The 22,273-nt window shown below is 41.5% G+C and overlaps 3 protein-coding genes and 1 long non-coding RNA gene across 18 annotated transcripts in view; 3 read left to right on the top strand and 1 right to left on the bottom strand.

Annotated features, from left to right (window-relative positions):
* Nucleotides 1-22,273, top strand: part of LOC134291856 (uncharacterized) — a 188,387-nt gene that overhangs the window by 52,137 nt on the left and 113,977 nt on the right. The gene's annotated exons all lie outside the window — the stretch shown is intronic.
* LOC115267054 (casein kinase I-like) overlaps nt 1-22,273 on the bottom strand; it is a 97,320-nt gene that overhangs the window by 27,100 nt on the left and 47,947 nt on the right. The gene's annotated exons all lie outside the window — the stretch shown is intronic.
* On the top strand, nt 3,713-5,498 carry LOC109411432 (uncharacterized). The gene is made up of 2 exons (XM_019684949.3): nt 3,713-4,706; nt 4,770-5,498. The coding sequence occupies exons 1-2, from the start codon at nt 3,951-3,953 to the stop codon at nt 4,959-4,961; spliced, it is 948 nt and encodes a 315-aa protein (XP_019540494.2). The 5' UTR covers nt 3,713-3,950; the 3' UTR covers nt 4,962-5,498.
* Nucleotides 18,262-20,511, top strand: LOC115257096 (uncharacterized). Its single transcript, XM_062855496.1, has 4 exons — nt 18,262-18,537; nt 18,597-19,452; nt 20,106-20,218; nt 20,283-20,511. The coding sequence occupies exons 1-4, from the start codon at nt 18,340-18,342 to the stop codon at nt 20,472-20,474; spliced, it is 1,359 nt and encodes a 452-aa protein (XP_062711480.1). The 5' UTR covers nt 18,262-18,339; the 3' UTR covers nt 20,475-20,511.

The raw sequence follows: 22,273 nt of genomic DNA on the forward strand, positions 1-22,273 counted from the left end.
CATTCCTTCGGAATAAAACCCATCCGAAAACGAAATCAACCAAATCGAATTAAATCAACTTTAAGAGTCCTGCTGGCCCTAAACAGCTACCTAATTTGAATTCTCACATTCCGACCCGTTCGTCCCTACAATGTCTGATAGTGGAGCTTTTATTGTGATTCCACACGCCATTCCGGGAGATGGGATGGGGCGATCCAAACGAAACTCACCTCGCACTTCGAAACCTTACTCAGCGGTTCCAATTTCCACCTGTGTTTTGGCACGGAGAGGAAAATCCCTACGGCGTGGTGACGTCTTATGAATCCACCACCAAGCGTAAGGTGTCGGTTTCAAGTGGCACGTGGCGTACGAACTTTTTCCACGACACACAAACACACACACACATGCACACGGCTACAATAAACTGGAGGGAAGAGATCCTTATCGATGGTTTCCGAAGTTGGTAACATCCAAGCACACATCCACACAACACAACCAACCGCAAATCCTTTTCTAGAGGTTTTTGTTTTTCCATTCGTTCCTTTGCCAAGATGAGGTCAAGGATTTATTGGAGGGTATCGGAAGAAAAAAGTATTCAAATTCTAGTTCAAGGAATGAGTTGTATGATACTTGTATGGTTTAACGGCAATGCAGTATGATATTTACAAGTAGAACAATCACTAGTAACATCCGATTATATGTCTGTGTTAGAAACAACTTAAATACTTGAACATTTTATTGCAAAACCTTATTTACCATAAGTGTAATGGTATAAAACCTTAAGTGTTATGGTACAAAACCATAATTGTTATGGAACAAAACCATAATTGTTATGGTACAAAACCATAATTGATGACACAAAACCATAGATGTAATGGTACGAAACCATAAGTATTATGGTACAAAACCATAAATGTAATGATACAAAACTAGAAGTGTTATGGTACAAACCCATAAATGTAATGGTACAAAACCATAAGTGATATGGTACAAAACCATATTGTAATAGTATTTCTGCTAGTTGTGTACTACAATGACAATTCTTTCAACTGTAACGTTTCAACGATCAATATTTTTATTCGGCTTTCCGCACTACACAGCAGTGTACAGGCTCAAACGACGTATCATAGCCTGAACACATCAGAAGGGGGAGAAAACAGGCATCAGTTGGCAGTGACGATTCAGAAAATATATACCTACTTATGATAAGTACTTCGGAATTAATTGAAAACTGTAGCAGCACGAGTGCTTTCAAAGTTCAAGCTGTTCGATTCTGTTCCTAATTATGACTGTTCTGTTTTGCGTTCTTCGTAAATAACACTGTTCGCGTTTCAGACGTTGATTAAAACCAAATATATGATGGTTTTTACGACTGATTTGGATAGTGCGTTCTGATAATATTATGTTTACTTCCACAAATAGTGGTTGTATCGTTCAACAATAGCAGTTTTGTGTTTACTTCCACAAATAGTGGTTGTATCGTTCAACAATAGCAGTTTTGTGTTTACAATCTGCTCATGTGTCTGAAATAATTAGACACAACTCAAATCCTTAGAAAATTTTGTTCCAAACCTGTGATTTACCATCAGTGTTATGGTAAATCATAAGTGCAATTGTATTTCCACTATTGTATTATGTAGTGAATCAATTGTAACGTTTCAAATCTACAACATTTTTTATTCGGCTTTCCATACTCCACCAGTGTTCAGGCTCAAGTGGTGTAGAATAGGCGTACAAGCAAGCACCAGCAGATAAATGACATCCTATGGTAGTGAATACTAAGAGATTTCATTTCTACCTACTCAGGTACAGTACTTCGGAATTATTGTTCTAGCACGAGTGCTTCCTAAGTAAGTGCAAGGAATTCTGTTCTCTATGCGTTATACTTCCAGGCTGTTTAAAATTTGATTACATTACATACAGATATTTTATTATAAAACTGATAATTACCATTAAAGTGTGTCCATATGTCTGCGCTAGAAACAATTCGACTTCTTACATATTTTATTTCAAAACTGTAATTTACCCTACGTGTTGTGGTACATAACCATATATGTCATTGTAATGTTTCTAGTTTTACACTGTAGTCATAATAATCTCTATTGTAATGGTTTATTGTTAAATATTCTCGTTCGCCTTGCCCTAATACACATCAGTGTTCATGCTCGAATGGTTTTTAAACATCAGAAGGAGGAGAAAACTGACATCATTGACAGAGACTTCCTAGCAAATCAATACCTTCTTAGGAAAACAACTTCGGAATAAATTACTACTATGAACAATGCACGACTGCTTCCAAATTTCAACTCAAATCCCCAAAGATATATTGTTTCAAAACTGTGACTTACCATAAGCGTTACGCTAAATAATTATAAGTGTAATTGTAATTCTCTTATTGTTATGTGTAATAACATAAAGCTATTGTAACGTTTCAAAGCATCAATATTTTCATTCGGCTTTCCATACTCCACCAGTGTTCAGGCTCAAACGATGTAGAATAGGCGTACAGTCATCAGAAGGAGAGAACTGGCATCCTTTGACAGTGAACCCTTAGACTAAAGATTTCATGTATACCTACTCAGGCATAGTAATTAATTAAAAATTGTTGTGGCACGAGTGCTTATACAGTGCAAACAGATCGATTCTCCTGGACTCTTCTGTTTTAGAAATAACTAAAATTCTTAGATATTTTGTTTCTAAACTGTGATTTACCATAAATGATATGGTACATAATTATAAGTGCAATTGTTCGGAGAATTTATCGAAAATTGTTGTAGGACGAGTGCTTCTAAAATGCAAGGAGTTCGATTCTGCTGCTAAACATGACTGTTCTATTTGTGTTCTTGAGAAATTGAACTGTTTAAAATACGATAACATTACATACAGAGTGACTATTAATTATAATGTTACACACGAAAGGACGTAAGAGGGTGCTCTCTTTGCACGCTAAAAAATTCGTTTGCATCCGTATTTTCGGTCACATTAGCCTCAACAAATTCTGAAGAGCAGCTAGCTTCTAATGCATCATTGCATAAACATTACAGTACTCGCAGTGCTCTTCTCAGCGAACCGCTCCCACTGACTTGGGAATCCCTGCTTCGAGCCACAGAAGATACCGAAAAATTAAAACCCTTCGTGTTACAACCAGGGTGATTAGTGGCTCCATAGAACGATGTTTTCCCCTTTTGCTGGCGCTGTTAAAAGGAAACAAGACACGATGTGTCCGAAATTTACATATACAAGACACCACCGAGCTCAGAAGTTTGGGTCCGAAATGTAACATTTGCGTGCCAGCTGGCTTTTCCTTTCCAAATCGCAATGGACGGAGGCACGGAAGAGATCCATTTATGATATCCTAATTAGGAAGTTCTAGCGGTGGCACCCGAACAAGAAAGGTCCATAACTAGTGCAATACAGTTCAGTATTGATACTGTAACGTTACAATACGGTTTATCGTGGATACCATACAAATACAATTAGATAACAATATGAAGTATGGTTGTGCAACGCCATACATCGTAAATCGGATCTAAAAGCACATCGAAAATGATAGCAACAATATTGTTTCGAACAAATTCGGTAGGCAACTATACACCTTATTGTTGTTCTATAGTTTGAATAAAAAAATACTAATTTTATTTACTTTTGTAACAGAATATATGATCAGGATAATTTTAACCGGGCAGTATCGCTGAAACGAACACGAAAAAGAGCCTTCCGAGCGTCTAATGCCGTCATGAATATGGTGATGACGATGACGACCCCACTACAACAGATGTTGCCCTTCATGTTCAATGTTCAACGAGCAGCAGTCATGCGTCGTCGTATCGGCAATTCAAACATCTAATTTCGAGTGAGCTGTGCAGTTCGCGGGGGCACTTGTATCAACATAGCTAGATTGATGCTAGAATGTATAAAAACTACGATGGCGATTCCAAACATGCCTATTCTACTCTGAACACTTCGGCAAGATGACTTCGTGGATCACGTCAATTCTGGTGACTTTGGCCGTACTTGTTCTAGCCCCGACGGAGTCAGACGCCTTCGGATGGAGCTGGTTCTGGCCCAGACGAACCACCACTACCACGACAGCATCCACCGGAACTACTTCAGGGACATCCGGATCCAACGCGGTCCCTTCCGTGTACAACATATCCATCGGAAATCGCGAGAACACCAACGCCAGCTTGGACTACGGAACGATGATCACCAACTTGCAGATCAACCTGGCGCGGTTCAACGGAAGTTCTGTCCTACACGGCGATGCCACCGAGAACCGGCTGAACGAAGTGATCTACACCGTAGTGGACGGCTATCGGAACCGTTCGGAGGCAGTTGTCAATAGTCGTCTGGCGTGGATCGACGAAGCCCTGCTGGACATTGTTGTGTACGGCAGGCAGTTGCGTCAGGAGGGGAATCAGCGTTGGCTGAAGGAATTTCCGGAACATGTTCGCGGAAGTGTTGCGCAACTGAACGAAACGGTCCGGAATTGTCTGGAGCGAGAGGTGGAAGTCGAGGAACTGATCCAAGCGGTGCATAACCGTAGCAGAAATGGATGCTTGGAGAGCAGACTTCAGAAATTGTTCGAACTCCGTGAGGCGGCCAAGAACAACCTAACGGAGTTTCTTGCCAGCAGTGGGGACATCGAGGACCGATTGGAAACGTGCGTGAGTCCGGACTTTGACGATGCGCTGGACAACGTCTTCCAAGAAGCCTGTATTTCATCGGTAGTAGTCCATAATCCTAGGTAATTAGATTTTCCATAGAATTAATGTGTTCTCTGTGCACAGATCCTCCTGGAGTTGGAAATGGAAGCACTCAAGCTGGGATTCACCGTCAGTAGGTTAACGGCTGCCATGGAACCTGCTCTGGGCCAAGCCAAGGCCGGATTTTTGGAGTGTGTGGCCGATCTGGCTTGGTATGCCTTCGACGCTTCGCTAAGCCTTCGCCAGTGGATTAATAGGTGTTCCGGGGATGCATAGATCGTATGGTTTATTCTATCACATAAAAAACTGTCAAACAATACAAGCAGTATGCATAATATTGACGAATGTCATCAAATTTCTTTGTCTGGCATCCGAACTTATCCGCCTTTGCATCATGATTTGAACCACGGACATGTCAAAAGTTTGAAACAGAATTACAAAAATGCGTATAAACCAGAAAAAAATGTACAGCAAATCGTTGAAACCATAACATGAAAGGTAACAGTTACCGTTAGTTTTAGCATTCAAATTAGAAGATAGTTAATTTTATGGTGAAATATCAAATAGAATTTGAAAACGCAATGTTTGAAATTAATCATAATTTCACCATTCTGTATATCATTAGACAGAAAGAATTGTACTCCATGTTTAATTCACCAGGAATTCGCTGGGCTATGGACGACTATCATAGACACGTTTTACAATAATAATTACAAATCGTAATACAAATGGTAACTGTGGCTAATGGTATGCGATAAATGGAATTAAGCTATATCAAAAAACTCTCTAGTCAAATTAGAGATTAGAGTAAACAGTAGGACAAAAGGTTGGTTAAAGTTTACAGTAAGCTGGGAAGTATAATACATTCTTAATAGGACGTCGCCAAAAAGAGAATGAAAAGATATACTGATATTGAACATCTGATCGAAATTACAGTCATATCATCAGAAACTATAAATTCACCATTTGAAATAACATTGCGACTGTACCATTTATAGTGGTTTAATGGTAATTTATCGATTTTTGATTATATGAAGCAATAAATACTACTCATTTATCACAATACAACCATCGTTCGGATCGGAGAGCTGCAACCAACAAAAAGCTGTCACGGTCGCCATCAAAAAGCAATCGATCCTATCGTAGCATCATTCAGGTTTATTTCCCAGGAAAAGGATAATTGAAAATTTTCCACCAATTCCACAGAGTGCGACAACAAGTGCAGAAGCCACCCATTTCTGATGGAATTCCGTACCACACAGCAATGAGCAAAACAGGTCGCGGTCGACGTACAAGGATAACGAACAAATTTATACAATGCCTGGCCTGACTGACTCACTGACGACGCCGTCAATAAATCGTCATTTTACTTTCCGGGAAAACATGCGAATGGTTCAGAACATGTGGGTACCCCACTAGTGGCGAAAATTAAACTCGGTTCAAACAGGGGTCGGGTAACATATTTAAATTAAAATGGGATTACTGATTACTGCTTTTGAAAGTTAGGCGATGGAGTTTAATCTTGGATTAATGACAAGTTTTGTGGACCCCTATAAACGATAGCTGGTACGGTTATTTAATCTTACCTATCAAAAGGCCGGTTTCAGAGGTACGTTAGTAAGCCAAGACTCACCAAAATTTTATAATAAGGATTTCATTTAATGTTATTTCATTGCTTTGATCATACTCCAAATAGTAAAACTATAACGGAGATAATACTGACCTCCGAGGCAAACTCCCGTAAATTTCTAATCTAAAAACCCGATCGAAAAAACCTGGGCGCCACCTACAACTGGAGCGAAAGTTTTGCGGCAGCTTTTCCTGTTCAGCATTGCATTGGGAGCACCAGGAAACCGGTACGACATCGCTTTTGGAACCTACCATAGGTGGGTAGATAGGTAGGTGAACTTCTTCGACCACCGCGCCTGGAGGAGAGCAAAGAGCCAACAAAGTTTCGCCACAATCCGCATTCCAAGCTGGAGCTACAGGCTTCAAACTTAGTCTAGGTGGGTGGATTGCGTTACCATCACCAGTCAAAATAAATTGATGGATTATACGGATGGATTCGGAAAAATAATGCTGAACTGCGGTCTCGGTTTTGGAGTTGGAGCGACCTTGGATGGGAGATAATTAAGAGAAGTGATTGGACCAGTGGGACTTGGATTTTGTCAATAATTTTGAATGGTATTATTTAGAATTGTTTTCAAACATCTGTTCTCTATCGATTTTAAATAATATCATTATTATAAAGATACTTAAAACAATAATATGTACTATACAAAACCCTACAAAACTATTACATAACGGTAAACCTTAAGGTTATGCACCATATTATGTATCGTAAATGAATGGTTTATTTCATATATAGGTTTATGAGTATCGTAACAAATCAATCCATTTCTTTTCTAGGATACATATAATACATTTTATTGAATTAGTGCCATATTCCTGCCTATTCGTCTATGAAAATGATCGACCAGACGAATAATCAAGAATTTGTCACAAAATTTTATATAAATTGTGTTATATGTATCTGAGAAAAAATGGATTGATTTGTTACGATACTCATAAACATACAGGGTGACTGGTAATTCGTGTTACACCCGAAAGGAGGTGAAAGTAGACCATATTTGCAGCAAAAAATTGTTCTACAGGTAGGGTCGGAAATCACTGCTAAGTGAGTTATTCAAAAATTAGTGTTATTAATCTACCCCATCTTTAAACATCTCTAACTAAGAAACTATGAACCGTATAATCAATCTTAGCGCATGGATAGAAAGCCTAAAGCTTTGTCTTTTAATGCTCTTTGGACAGGTATTTGATAAAAAGTCATTTAAGTGCAGAAATTTTGACTTTTATGTAAAAAGTGCCTAAAAATGTACCCCCTTTTCACCTTTTTTGATAGTTTACTCGTGAAAAACGTGATAAATGTGAGAAATGTTCTTCTACAAAACATTCATTTTTTGATACGCTACCAAACTGTCCTTTGGTGCAACATTGTATCTTTCATAGTTTTGTCACAATCTTGAATTCAAAATTTTGTGAAATAAATCAATGTTTTTATTGCAATACTGTCTGGCAACCCTACACGTTTGCTTGCTGTTGGCCGTCGTGCGCATGGCAACGAAGTCCAGCGTCGCGGCGGCGGTCATCGTTTGACAGAGCCAACAGTGAAAGGCAAATTGCGCGCAATGTTTATGAATCAATCTCAAGGCATCCTTTTCTTTGGGTGAAGATTCAATTCGCCTAGATGCCATACACCCAAACCTAGACCCAAACCCACTCACTGGTGGAATTTAGCGAGATCATACCGCTGGGTGGCACCGTTTTAAGGGATATTCAAACCTACGGGCTGAGACTGGGTCCGGGCCGGGGCCGCGGCCGAGACTCGATAGGGCTTTTGTCACTTCGTTCTCACTGCACACAATGCTCACCAGGCTATAGCGCCTGCGCACCAGCAATTTATGTTGCGCGAACGCACGCACAGTATGAAGTGGTTGTCATTTATTTTTGTTTTTGTTTCTGCGCACTTTCTGTGTTTGATGTACATTCATCCAGAACTTTCTTTTGTTATTTCTACAGGAATCTGGGATTCCTCCAGCTTTTTTTATGATTTCCCTTGGAGTGCTTTCTGGGACTCTCCCGTAGTTCTTTCTGGAAAACCTCTAATGAGATTCTTCTAGGAGTCCTTCCTGGTATTTCTCCAGCTACTCCGTCTGGGTTTTTGTCCTTGAGTTCTACTAAAATTTCTTCTGGGATACTTTCAAGAACTGGTTTAGAATTTTTCTCCAGAAATTCCTCCAGGAGTAGCTTCCCACAGTTTATTTATTTTCAGTTCAACGGGAAGCCCTCCTGAAGTTCCTGAGAGTGAGTCCAGGAGCTCCCCAGGCATTCCTCCAGGGCAACCCCAAAAAATACCAAGGGAATTTCTTTAGAATTAGCCCAAGAATTCCTCCAGCATTTGTAGTAGAATCACCCTATGATTTTACTGGGAATTTCTCCATTATAACTCTGGAAATTAATTCAGGAGTTCTCCAGCAATAATGCATGCTTCTCTTCAGGATTTTTCCCGAAAATTATTGAAGGACTCATGGGATTTCTTCAGAAATTCCTGCATTAATACCACCAGGACTTCCTCAAGGGATTCCTCCAAAAAATCCTCCACGATATCAACTAAAAATTCTTCCAGTAGTTCTTCCAGGAATAACTCCAGAAATTCATCTCGAAATTCCTCCAGGAATTTCTCTTCAGGAATTGTGGAGGGGATTTCACAAGACAATTTTTCAATAAATTGCACCAAGACTTTCTTTAAGAATTCCTGCAAGGATTTATCTAGGGATTCCTCTGACGATTCCTCTAGATTTTTTTCCACGGTGTCCCCCAAGAATTCTTCCAGTTATTCCTCCATGAGTTCCTGCAGGAATTCATCCCGCAATTCTACCAGGAAATCCTGCAGGGATTCCTCCAGGAATCCAACCATAAATTCCTCCTGTAATTGCTGCAAGAGATTCTCTAGAGGTTCCTCCAAAGATTCCTCTAGAATTCCTTCCAGAATTTCTCCCAGGAAATCATCAAGAAATTCATCCCAGGAAATCATCAAGAAATTTCTCTAGAAATTCCTTCAGTAATTCCTCCAGAAATTCCTTCAGTAATTCCTCACAGAGTTCCTCTAGGCAGCATCCATTTATTACGTAACGCTAACATCGAGATTTTTATACCCCCCCTCCCCCCTCCGTAACGCTTTTTTTGTATGAAAACCCACAATTTTTGTATGGACCGTAACGCTCGTCCATACTAGAGCGTTACGTAATTTGTGGACGGTGCCCTAGGAATTTCTACAGGGATTCCTTCAAAAATTTCTCCAGAAAGTACTCCAGGCATTTCTCTAAGAATTACTTCTTGAATTGCTCCATAAATTATTCCAGGAATTCCTCCAGAAACTACTTCAGGTACTACTCCAGGAGTTCCTCCAAGAATTCCATCGGAAATTCCTCAAGGAATACCTCCAGAAATTCCATCAGGCAAGTCTTCTTGGAAATACTCCAGGCAGGAAGTCTTCTTGGAAATACTCTAGGTATAACTCCAAGAATTTCTCCGTGAGTTACTCCAGGTATTCCTACAGGGTTCTTACAGATGTTTATCCAGGAACTACTGCAAGATGTCCTCCATTTTTTTCCCAGGAATTCCTCCAGTGATTCCTTCATAAATTTCTCCAGTAAATGCTCCAGAAAATTCTTTAGAGATTCCTTCAGAATTCCTTCCTGTATTTCCTCCAGGAAATCGTCCAGAAATTTCGCCAGTGATTCCTTTAATAAATCTTCTATGGATTCCTCCAGGAGTTCGTACAGAATATCCTCCAGAAATTCCTCCAGACATTCCTCCAGAAAACACTCCAGGAATTCCTCTAAGAATTTCGCCAATGATTTCTTTCGTCCAGAAATTTCGCCAGTGATTCCTTTAATAAATCTTCTAGGGATTCCCCCAGAAATTCCTACAGAATATCCACCAGAAATTCCTCCAGGAATTCCTACAGAAAATACTCCAGGAATTCCTCCAGGAATTTCACCAGCAATTACTCCAGGAATTCATCCACGAACTTTTCCAGAAATTCCTCCAGGAATTCCTCCGAAAATTCCTCCAACAATTCTTTCAGGAATTTTTCCATAAAGTCTTTCAGGATATACTCCATGAATTACTCCAAGAATTGCTTCAGGAATAACTCGAGGAACTCCTCCAAAAATTCCTCCAAGAATTCCTTCAGGAATTCTTCCATGAAGTCTTCCAGGAAATACTCCATTAATTACTCCAAGAATTACTTCAGGTATAACTCTAGGAATTCCTCCACGAATTGCTTCAGAAATGATTCCAGAGATTCCTACGGGAATTCTTCCAGGAACTACTTCAGGCTGTCCTCAAAAGAATCCTCCATTAATTCTACAAGGAAATACTTACGGGATTCCTCCCAGAATTCCTGATAAAAATACCTCAAGGAAATGCTTCAAGAATTTCTTCAGAAAATCCTTAAAGAACTCCTCCAGAAGTGCCTCCAGCCAATCTTTTAGGAATTCCTTCACGATTTTTTTTCAGGAACTTCTCCAGATATTGCTTAGGAATATATCCAGGAATTCGTCTTGAAGAGCTATTCCAGAACGTACTCCAGGGGTTACTCCAGGATTTCCTCAAGAAATGTCTCTAGAACTTCCTTCAAGAATTCCTTCGGTTAACTTTCCAGGAATTCCTCCCGGAATTATCTCAGGTACAGTATTCCTTAAAGAGTTACTACAGGGATTCCAGGAATAGCTCCAGAAACTCCGTTAGAATTTACTCCAAGGATTCCTCCAGGAATCACTCCAGTAATTCCTCAAGGTAGGATGTCATCCAGGAATTTCTGTAGGAATTCTTGGAAAAATTTTTGAACGGATTCTTGATTGAAATCTTGAAAGAATTCTTGGGGGAGTTCCCGTAGCAGTTTCTGGAATAATTTCTGGAGGATTTTCAGGGAGAATTCTGGAGTGATTTTTGGGGAAGATCCTGTAGGAATTTCTGGAGGATGTCGTGGGAGAAATCCTAGAAAAGTTTATTTAGGAATTCCTCCCAGACTTCCGCCAAGAATTGCTTCAAGAATCCCTCTATGAATTTCTCCAAAAATCCCTCGAACAGTTCTTCCTGGATTTTTTTAAGAAATTTATTCAGGAATCATTTTACAAACTCCTCCAGGAATTCCTTCACAAATTCCTCCAGTAATTCCTTCAAAAATTCCTCCAAGAATTTCTCCATGAATTCCACCAGGAAATCCTCCAAAAATAACTTGTGAGATAGCTCCAGGGATTCCTCCTTGAATTCCTCCAGGTATTCCTCCAGTGACTCTTTCAAAAACTCCTTCAAGGCTTACTACAAGTATTTCTCTAGGGATTCCTAATGAAATTTCTCCAAGGAAATTCCCCAGGAATTCTTCCAAGACTCCCTCCAGGTATTTCTTCAAAAATTCCTCCAGGGATTATTTTAAGAGTTCCTCCAAGGATTCCACCAGGGATTCTTCCAGGGAGTAATTCCTGAAAGAAACTCCGAAGGAACTCCTGGGAGGAATTCTTAGATAAATTTTCGGATGACATCCTACCTAGAGGAATTACTGGAGTGATTCCTGGAGGAATTCTTGGAGTAAGTTCTAACGGAGTTTCTGAAGATATTCCTGAAAAAAAATATGAAGCGCTTCCCAGAGGAATCCCTGGAGTAGCTCTTTAAAGAATTCCTGTACCTGAGATAATTCCGGGAGGAATTCCTGGAAGATTAACCGAAGGAATTCTTGGAGGAAATTCTAGAGACATTTCTTGAGGAAATCCTGGAGTAATTCCTAGAGTAGGTTCTGGAATAATTTTTGGAGAAAGCCTTGAAGTAATTCATGGAGACATTCTTAGAGTGTTTCTGAGATAAATTTCTGGAGGCCTTCCTGGAAAAATTCTTGAGGAATTTCTAAAATAAAACCTTGAGTAGTTTCGGGAAGAATTTCAGGACGAATTTTTGGAGATATTCGTAAGCAATATCTGGTGGAATTCCTGAAATAATTCGTGAAGGAATTCCTAAAAGATTGGAGCCACTTCTAAAGCAGCTCTTTAAAGAATTTCTGAATAAATTCTTCAAGCATTTCCTTGAGGTATTCCTAAGAGGAATTTGTAGCAGTCAGGAAATTTGTATATAATTTTTGTGTATATTCTTATGTAAATTTTGTAAATATTATATAACTGTCTGTCGATAATCAATGTTGAGCGTGAATAAGTTTAAATGAATAGAATTCCCTTAGCGTAGGCAATCGAAGGTTGCGAACATTTTGCTGAATCTCTCCTGAGGCGGGCTCACTTTTATCTTCGAAAGGTTGGAAAGGGACAGCAGCACGACCATCGTATCGAGTTATCCTTCGTGACTTGCGATCACGGAAATGTACGATGAGTTTTCGGGAAATGACGAATTTCCGGTTCGTCCGAGAATTCACTTGTCTTAATCTGAGGATCACAGACTCGATCATTTCGTTCGTGACTACCCAGCCAATAAGAAGTGTGCGCGTTTGTAACTTGTTCGTTGCCATAGCAAAGTATGGATTTTTAAAGTGACGTTAGTGCATGTTTAATTAATTAAATATATTGCGGATTTTTAGAAAAATTTCCACTCTGCGGTAGCCGCCGAGTTCTACCGCAGCTGTCAAAGTTCTACCGCAGGCTTGAAAATCATCCTATCATTGAAACTGAAGGCCAAATCAAAGCATGCTTGCAAGGTGAATTGAACTGAAAACCAACAACAAACAATGATCATCGACGTCGTATCCAAGGTTATCCAAGGCATCGCTACGGCTCGCTAGGGTAGATCGATGATACCTCAGTGAAAATCAGTAGTCTGACAGCAGCGGTAGCTTTTCGTTCTACCGTAAAACGGAAAGTTTTCTCTAAATTAGCAATATTTGGTTCGTTCTCTAGTTGTACGAAGTGTGCGTCGTGTAGGGAATTGTGTGCGAAGTAGCTTAGCAGCAATTAAGAACAGGTAATTGTGCTCATTTGTGCCATATTGTGCTTGTGCTTGTGCTGAGTGTTCGGTTTAGCCGTAAGGCTATTTAATTCGCAGCGATACTACCCGCACCCAAGCGCGTGAACTTCCCCTAGACGAACGGAACTCCTCCCGGCCTACTGTCAACCTGCCGATACGAGCGATACACCATTCACCGATAGCGGCCATTGGTGATCGCCGTTCAACACGCCCGTCTCGGACGGGGCACTGACCTGGGCCACAGGTCAACGACAGCGGTAACGTAAGCCAGCGAAGTCGGTGAGTCCAACCAAAACCTTTTTTTTGTGGAGTGGGGCGTCCGCTGAGGGCGCCTCGGAGTGTTTTTTGCCAGTCACAGACTGAAGACGATGTGCCGCTAAAGCCTCGTAAGAAGTTTGGAGATCGTCGTGCGTGCGTGACGAATTGCCGCCGCCGCAGATCCGGTTGTCACACAGGAGCGCAGACTAGCCCGCAGATGCGCCGCCGAAGGTCGTGACGTCACAGGAACACGTAGAGCACATGAGCACGTTAGATAGATAGGAAGAGAGGGAGAGTAAAATCGCACACAAGATAAGAAGATAGAGAGAACGAACACATACACACAACCAAATGAATAAATGCTAGCATGTAAGAAATAAATCTATCAAGAATATTTGTTTGAAACCAATATGTAGTGTTTAAGTTGACCGTTAAATAAACCCTCATTATGTCCCCCTGTAATATGTTTGATTAGTTTTCATGTATTGCCCGTCACTACGCGTTTTGTTATCGTTCCCGTCCTCCACCATCGGAGTTTGATTGATGGGGTTCCCAGTCCGTTTCCTCTTTGCTGTTGCGTATCGCGGCGAGTGACTTGTCTGCCAGTGATGAGAATTGGTGAGCAACCGCGAATGTTGTCTCACTTTGAGCATGCGTGATTCTCTCACCGAACTCTCTGAGTGCCTTCGGGATTAATGGTTGCGTTGAGGTAATAGGGTGAACCCGTTCGGTCGTTTGGTTCGTAGGCTGGCTGGAACGATCCGTAAAATTCCTTTCGGAAATATTAAATGGACTCGCCCTCAGGAGAGTCTCATCCGGGCAAATTGAAATTGGGCATGTGGTCTCCCTCGTGGAGTGGCGCTTAAGCCACGTGTTTTAAGACGGATCGCCCGGGCTGGCTACAAATTCTGGGAGGAATTCTGGAAAAATTCCGGAAGGTTTTTTTTGACGAATTCCTGGAGTAATGCAAAGAGAAATTATGGAAATTCTTGGATTGTTTTCAGGAGGAATTCTTGACGGCTTTCCTGGATAAATATCGGAAAGAATTCGTGCAGGAATCCCTGGAGTAGATCCTAGAAGAATTTCTGGAGTCTTTCTTAGAGGAATCCCGTAAGTATTTCCTTGTTGAATTCCTGAAGTTTTTTTTTTTGAGGATATTCTGAAGTAGTTTCTGGTAAAATTCCCGTAGGAATTTCTGAGGTCATTCCTGGAGCAATTGCTGGAGGATTTTCTAGAGTTATTCCTGATGAATTCCTGGAGTAATTCTTGGTGGCATTCCTGGAGGAATTCTTGGAGTATTTTCTGGAGAAATTCCTGGAGGAATGCCTGGATGAATTTGTGGTGGATATTCTGTAGGAATTCCTGGAGGAATTCCTAGAAGATTTATTAAAGGAATCACTGGCCAAATTCTTAGAGAAACTCTTGGGGTGTTTTCTGGAGGAGTGCCTGGAGGATTTTCTGATGGATATTCTGTAGGAATTGCTGGAGGAATTCCTAGACGATTTATTGAAGGAATCACTGGCGAACTTCTTGGAGGAATTCCTGGAGTGTTTTCTGGAGGAATTCCTTGATGAATTTCTGGTGGATATTCTGTAGGAATTCCTGGAGGAATTTCTGGTGGATATTCTGTAGGAATTTCTGGGGGAATCCCTAGAAGATTTATTAAAGGAATCACTGGCGAAATTTCTGGACGAAAGAAATCATTGGCGAAATTCTTAGAGGAATTCCTGGAGTGTTTTCTGGAGGAATGTCTGGAGGAATTTCTGGAGGATATTCTGTACGAACTCCTGGAGGAATCCATAGAAGATTTATTAAAGGAATCACTGGCGAAATTTCTGGACGATTTCCTGGAGGAAATACAGGAAGGAATTCTGAAGGAATCTCTAAAGAATTTTCTGGAGCATTTACTGGAGAAATTTATGAAGGAATCACTGGAGGAATTCCTGGGAAAAAAATGGAAGACATCTTGCAGTAGTTCCTGGATAAACATCTGTAAGAACCCTGTAGGAATACCTGGAGTAACTCACGGAGAAATTCTTGGAGTTATACCTAGAGTATTTCCAAGAAGACTTCCTGCCTGGAGTATTTCCAAGAAGACTTGCCTGATGGAATTTCTGGAGGTATTCCTTGAGGAATTTCCGGTGGAATTCTTGGAGGAACTCCTGGAGTAGTACCTGAAGTAGTTTCTGGAGGAATTCCTGGAATAATTTATGGAGCAATTCAAGAAGTAATTCTTAGAGAAATGCCTGGAGTACTTTCTGGAGAAATTTTTGAAGGAATCCCTGTAGAAATTCCTAGACAACAGTCCACAAATTACGTAACGCTCTAGTATGGACGAGCGTTACGGTCCATACAAAAATTGTGGGTTTTCATACAAAAAAAGCGTTACGGAGGGGGGAGGGGGGGTATAAAAATCTCGATGTTAGCGTTACGTAATAAATGGATGCTGCCAAGAGGAACTCTGTGAGGAATTACTGAGGGAATTTCTGGAGGAATTACTGAAGGAATTTCTAGAGAAATTTCTTGATGATTTCCTGGGATGAATTTCTTGATGATTTCCTGGGAGAAATTCTGGAAGGAATTCTAGAGGAATCTTTGGAGGAACCTCTAGAGAATCTCTTGCAGCAATTACAGGAGGAATTTATGGTTGGATTCCTGGAGGAATCCCTGCAGGATTTCCTGGTAGAATTGCGGGATGAATTCCTGCAGGAACTCATGGAGGAATAACTGGAAGAATTCTTGGGGGACACCGTGGAAAAAAATCTAGAGGAATCGTCAGAGGAATCCCTAGATAAATCCTTGCAGGAATTCTTAAAGAAAGTCTTGGTGCAATTTATTGAAAAATTGTCTTGTGAAATCCCCTCCACAATTCCTGAAGAGAAATTCCTGGAGGAATTTCGAGATGAATTTCTGGAGTTATTCCTGGAAGAACTACTGGAAGAATTTTTAGTTGATATCGTGGAGGATGGAGGAATCCCTTGAGGAAGTCCTGGTGGTATTAATGCAGGAATTTCTGAAGAAATCCCATGAGTCCTTCAATAATTTTCGGGAAAAATCCTGAAGAGAAGCATGCATTATTGCTGGAGAACTCCTGAATTAATTTCCAGAGTTATAATGGAGAAATTCCCAGTAAAATCATAGGGTGATTCTACTACAAATGCTGGAGGAATTCTTGGGCTAATTCTAAAGAAATTCCCTTGGTATTTTTTGGGGTTGCCCTGGAGGAATGCCTGGGGAGCTCCTGGACTCACTCTCAGGAACTTCAGGAGGGCTTCCCGTTGAACTGAAAATAAATAAACTGTGGGAAGCTACTCCTGGAGGAATTTCTGGAGAAAAATTCTAAACCAGTTCTTGAAAGTATCCCAGAAGAAATTTTAGTAGAACTCAAGGACAAAAACCCAGACGGAGTAGCTGGAGAAATACCAGGAAGGACTCCTAGAAGAATCTCATTAGAGGTTTTCCAGAAAGAACTACGGGAGAGTCCCAGAAAGCACTCCAAGGGAAATCATAAAAAAAGCTGGAGGAATCCCAGATTCCTGTAGAAATAACAAAAGAAAGTTCTGGATGAATGTACATCAAACACAGAAAGTGCGCAGAAACAAAAACAAAAATAAATGACAACCACTTCATACTGTGCGTGCGTTCGCGCAACATAAATTGCTGGTGCGCAGGCGCTATAGCCTGGTGAGCATTGTGTGCAGTGAGAACGAAGTGACAAAAGCCCTATCGAGTCTCGGCCGCGGCCCCGGCCCGGACCCAGTCTCAGCCCGTAGGTTTGAATATCCCTTAAAACGGTGCCACCCAGCGGTATGATCTCGCTAAATTCCACCAGTGAGTGGGTTTGGGTCTAGGTTTGGGTGTATGGCATCTAGGCGAATTGAATCTTCACCCAAAGAAAAGGATGCCTTGAGATTGATTCATAAACATTGCGCGCAATTTGCCTTTCACTGTTGGCTCTGTCAAACGATGACCGCCGCCGCGACGCTGGACTTCGTTGCCATGCGCACGACGGCCAACAGCAAGCAAACGTGTAGGGTTGCCAGACAGTATTGCAATAAAAACATTGATTTATTTCACAAAATTTTGAATTCAAGATTGTGACAAAACTATGAAAGATACAATGTTGCACCAAAGGACAGTTTGGTAGCGTATCAAAAAATGAATGTTTTGTAGAAGAACATTTCTCACATTTATCACGTTTTTCACGAGTAAACTATCAAAAAAGGTGAAAAGGGGGTACATTTTTAGGCACTTTTTACATAAAAGTCAAAATTTCTGCACTTAAATGACTTTTTATCAAATACCTGTCCAAAGAGCATTAAAAGACAAAGCTTTAGGCTTTCTATCCATGCGCTAAGATTGATTATACGGTTCATAGTTTCTTAGTTAGAGATGTTTAAAGATGGGGTAGATTAATAACACTAATTTTTGAATAACTCACTTAGCAGTGATTTCCGACCCTACCTGTAGAACAATTTTTTGCTGCAAATATGGTCTACTTTCACCTCCTTTCGGGTGTAACACGAATTACCAGTCACCCTGTATATATGAAATGAAATAATCATTTACGATACATGGTATGGTGCATAACCCCAAGGTTTATCGTTATGTAATAGATTTGTAGGTGTTTTTTTATGGTGCGTATTGATTTTAAATTGTCCGAGTCGCAATAAAATGTATTGTTGTACTGTACTACCATATAAAAACCATATATATCACTGTTTTCAATAGAAAGTATTGTAGTATAATAGTATTGTTTGATTATTTTTACGAGGCTGTCCATGTCGATTGTCGACCGCGATCTTGACCATCGAATTAATGGTAACAGTTGTGGAGCACACACTTCAACTCGTCTTACTTTCATATGCTAATTTGGGTTGGCGTAGATCAACTGTTCAAATATGTTTGCGTCTCTCGTGTGGACGTCAATGGACGTCAAAGAACGAAATATAAGCCGCTGTGCGACGACTGCAACAAGTTTATAGTTTCACAACAAACAAGACAAACGATGGTTCAGCATTCGCAGTTCGGCGGACTGCTCCTGGTGATCGGAATCCTGCTGGTAAGTATTTCAAACAGTACGAGAACTCCTCCAAAGTACTAAACTCAAATCCGACACAGATCCCATCCCTGGAAGCCAGTCCCTGGTTTTGGCCGTGGCAGAGCCGAAGTGCACCTTCAATCATCAACATCTCCATTGGAAACCGTGTCAACACTAACACTTCGGTCGATGAAGGCACCTCCATCCGGGACCTGACGTTCAACCTGTCCCGCTGGAAAGGTAATCTGACCTTCGAGAAGAACGGTACCGAGATATTCATAACCCGTGGCAACGGCGGAGTCACCAACATCCACATAGACTTCAGTTCCAACTCCGGGAATCAACGAAGTTCTGCGAACAGAACAACCCCGTTGTCAAACGCAACGCAGCCGTCGACGAGTCGCAGGAAACGCGCCATTTTCGGACTCCCTTCTCTGCCCTCCATTCCGATCCCGACACTCAACGGAACGCAAGCCTTCCTCGGCGGAAACTCCATCCCTCTACCAACAGCAATCACCATTCCAGCGATCAACGCTTCCACCCTCCTACAGCCATGGCAGTTCCTGCAAACACTCATCACCCGCCGTTTACCGATGCAGCTGTTGGACACCGCCGTATCGTTCCTCGCGCAGCTGTATTCATCCACTGCCAAGAGCATGCTGGACACCGGAGTCAACACCCTGGGTGAAACCATGGACACCTTGTCCAGCGTTGTCAACTCCACCCTGGACACCATCGAGGACCAGGTTGCGTCCGGGATTGCTGGCGTAGCGCAGTCCTTCAAGCAGCTCACCCGAGCCGGACAGAGCTGCGTTGGACAGGTTCCGGACGATTCGGCCCGACCCGTTGTGACCAAGGCTACCGGATGCGTCCGGGATCGGTGGAACGAACTGGACGGGATAGTGAATCAGTTTTTGGTGGCGGTTAGCGATACGGAGGATGCGTACGGTGGATGGTTGCGGGCGTTGGACGCGTGCAATGCGAGGAACTTTGCTGGACTGAGCGATACGGAGCTGGATGCTAGGCAGCGGAGTTGCTACGTGCAGGTAACTCTAGTGATTGGAGGGTTTCTGGGGAAGGGGCAAGAAAAGTACTGACAGGTTATCGATTTCAGACTATGGCCAATTCGGTGGGAAAGATGGTGGACATTCCGATGCGGTGGGCGAACTTTGCGGCGAGAGTTGGCACTGCAATGAGTAGCTTCCAGCCTCAAGTGGGACTCTGTGTGGCCGGCGTTGGTGCAGAAGTGACGTCCGTTTCCGCGAATGTCGGAGTGCGAATAGTTCTTTGTCAGATTATGCAATGAGTTGGACAATAAATAGTATGGTTGGTTCACCATCCTGATATTTCAATTTCTTCTACAGCTCTTTATCAGGGAACGAAAATCCTGGAAAAGAAATCCTTAGGAATCCTAAACATATTCACGAAAGCCTCTTGGAGGAATTCTGAAATTTTTTTTGAAAAAATCTTTGGATTGGAAGAATTTTTGGAGAACTCATCATAAAACCGGCTCCAGAGGCACGTTATCCTCCATTTGGGACATTTGTTCCATATTTTGTGGAGAACCCCTGCAGGTATTCCTACTCCGCAGGATGCCTACGGTGGATGGTTGCGGGCGTTGGACGCGTGCAATGCGAAGAACTTTGCCGGACTGAGCGATACGACGGAGCTGGATGCTCAGCAGCGGAGTTGTTACGTGCAGGTAACTCTGAGGGATTGAGGGTTACCTAGGGTCAGGAAAGGTATTGATCGGTTATCGATTTCAGACTATGGCCAATTCGGTGGGGAAGATGGTGGATATTCCAATGCGTTGGGCGAGCTTGGCAGCGAGGGTTGGAACCGCTGTGAGTAGTTTCCAGCCTCAGGTAGGACTCTGTGTGGCCGGCGTTGGCGCGGAAGTGGCATCCGTTTCCGCGAATGTCGGAGTGCGAATAGTGCTTTGTCAGATTATGCAATGAGTTGGACAATAAATGGTATGGTTGGTTTACCATCCTGTCGTACTATTTCTTCTAAAGCTCTTCAGGGAACGGAAATCCTTAGAAGTCCTAAACATACTCACGAAAGCCTCCTGGAGGAAGTCCGAAAAAGTCCTTGAAGAAACCTTTGGATTGGTGGAATCTTTGGAGAACCCATTAGAAGGCCGGCTCCAGAGGCACGTTATCCTCCGTTTGGGACTTTTGATCCATCATTTTTGGAGAACCCATGCAGGTATTCCTCCCAAAATCCAAAAAGGAATTCAAAGAAGAATTCCTGGAGGAATTTTTAGAGCAATCTTTGGAGATATCTAGCAGAATTTTTGAAAGGAATCCAAAGCGAAATCTTTGAGGCGATCCCGTGTGGAAGCTTTCCAGTTACTCTGAGAAGAACTCATGGCAGATTTCATAGAGAAATCTCTAACGAAGTTCTATCGAGAATCCTTGGAGAACTATTAATTGGAATTCCTGGAACAATCTCGAGAAGAATCCCTGAAGAGGAATACTTGGAGTTATCGCGAGATAACTCCCGAATGGAATGCTCAGGAGCAATCCGGAGAGGGAATCCTGGAGAGACACTCTGAAGATCTGAAGAGAAGAATCTCTGAAGGAACCTTAATGACTCTCAAGGTTAGAGGAATCCCTAAAAAATGGTTGAAGGAATTTCATCTAGGAACCCCAACAGAATTCCTGAGAGAAAACCCTGAAGGAGTCCTGAGAGCAATCTTTAGAGGAATCCTCAGAGGGATCTCGAGCAAAACCTATGGAGAAATTCTTGGATAACCCATGGAGGAATTCAAAGGAGGATTCCGGGAGAAATTTCCGAATAATTCCAGGAGAAAAACAGCAGAAATTTTAATTTAGAAAGGAATCCAAAGCGAAATCTTTGGAGGACATTCAAGAAAATTCTGAGTGGAATCTTCAGAGAAAGGTCTCGAGAGTAAGCGATCAAGGTACCCTGAAAGGAATTCATGGAAGAATCCCCAGCGGAAACCTCTGGATCGTTCCCCAATGCAATAGAGAATCCCAGAAGAGCTGTTAGAAGAATTCCTGGAGGAATCCCGAGAAGAATTTCGGAAGAGGTATGCATGGAGCAATCCCGAGATGACTCTCGGGAGGAACCTCCAGGATCAATCCTGATAAGGTGTCCTGGAGGGATCGAGAAGAATTTCTGGAGGAACCTTGATGGAGGAACAAAGTTGGAGGAATCTCTGAAAGAATGTTGAAGGAATTTCGTAAAGCACCAGCAGAATTCCTAAGGAAAATTTCTGAAGGAATCCTGAAAGCAATGTTCGAGAGAGATCCCGAGCAAAATCTAATGAAGAATTTTTTCAAGAAATTCCAATAGGAATCTGCCGAAATCAAATAAAAAATCTCAGAATTTTTTTAGGATTCTCTGATAAAAAGCCAAGTGAAAATACAGTACATTGTATTGTAACATAACAAAACTTTTGGTTGTAACTACCATACAGCAAACAATATAACAATATAACTTATAGTTATGCCCTTACACTGTAACGTAAATGAATGTTTTACAATATAAAGTATGTGTTGTTAAGTATCGTAACAATATGTAAATCAGGTTTCTTCTAACGAATCTCAAATACACAGCAGGCAATAAAATAATATAACTTATAGTTATGCACTACACACTGTGTCGTAAATTAATGTTAAAGTATAAGTTAAGTATCGTAACACTATGTAAATCGGGTTTCCTCTAACGAATCACAAACAGCTGGCAATAAAACAATACAACTTAAAGTTATACACTATAAACAGTATCG

The sequence above is a fragment of the Aedes albopictus genome, chromosome 3 (genome assembly GCF_035046485.1).
Source record: "Aedes albopictus strain Foshan chromosome 3, AalbF5, whole genome shotgun sequence".
NCBI classification, from domain to species: Eukaryota; Metazoa; Arthropoda; class Insecta; order Diptera; family Culicidae; genus Aedes; species Aedes albopictus.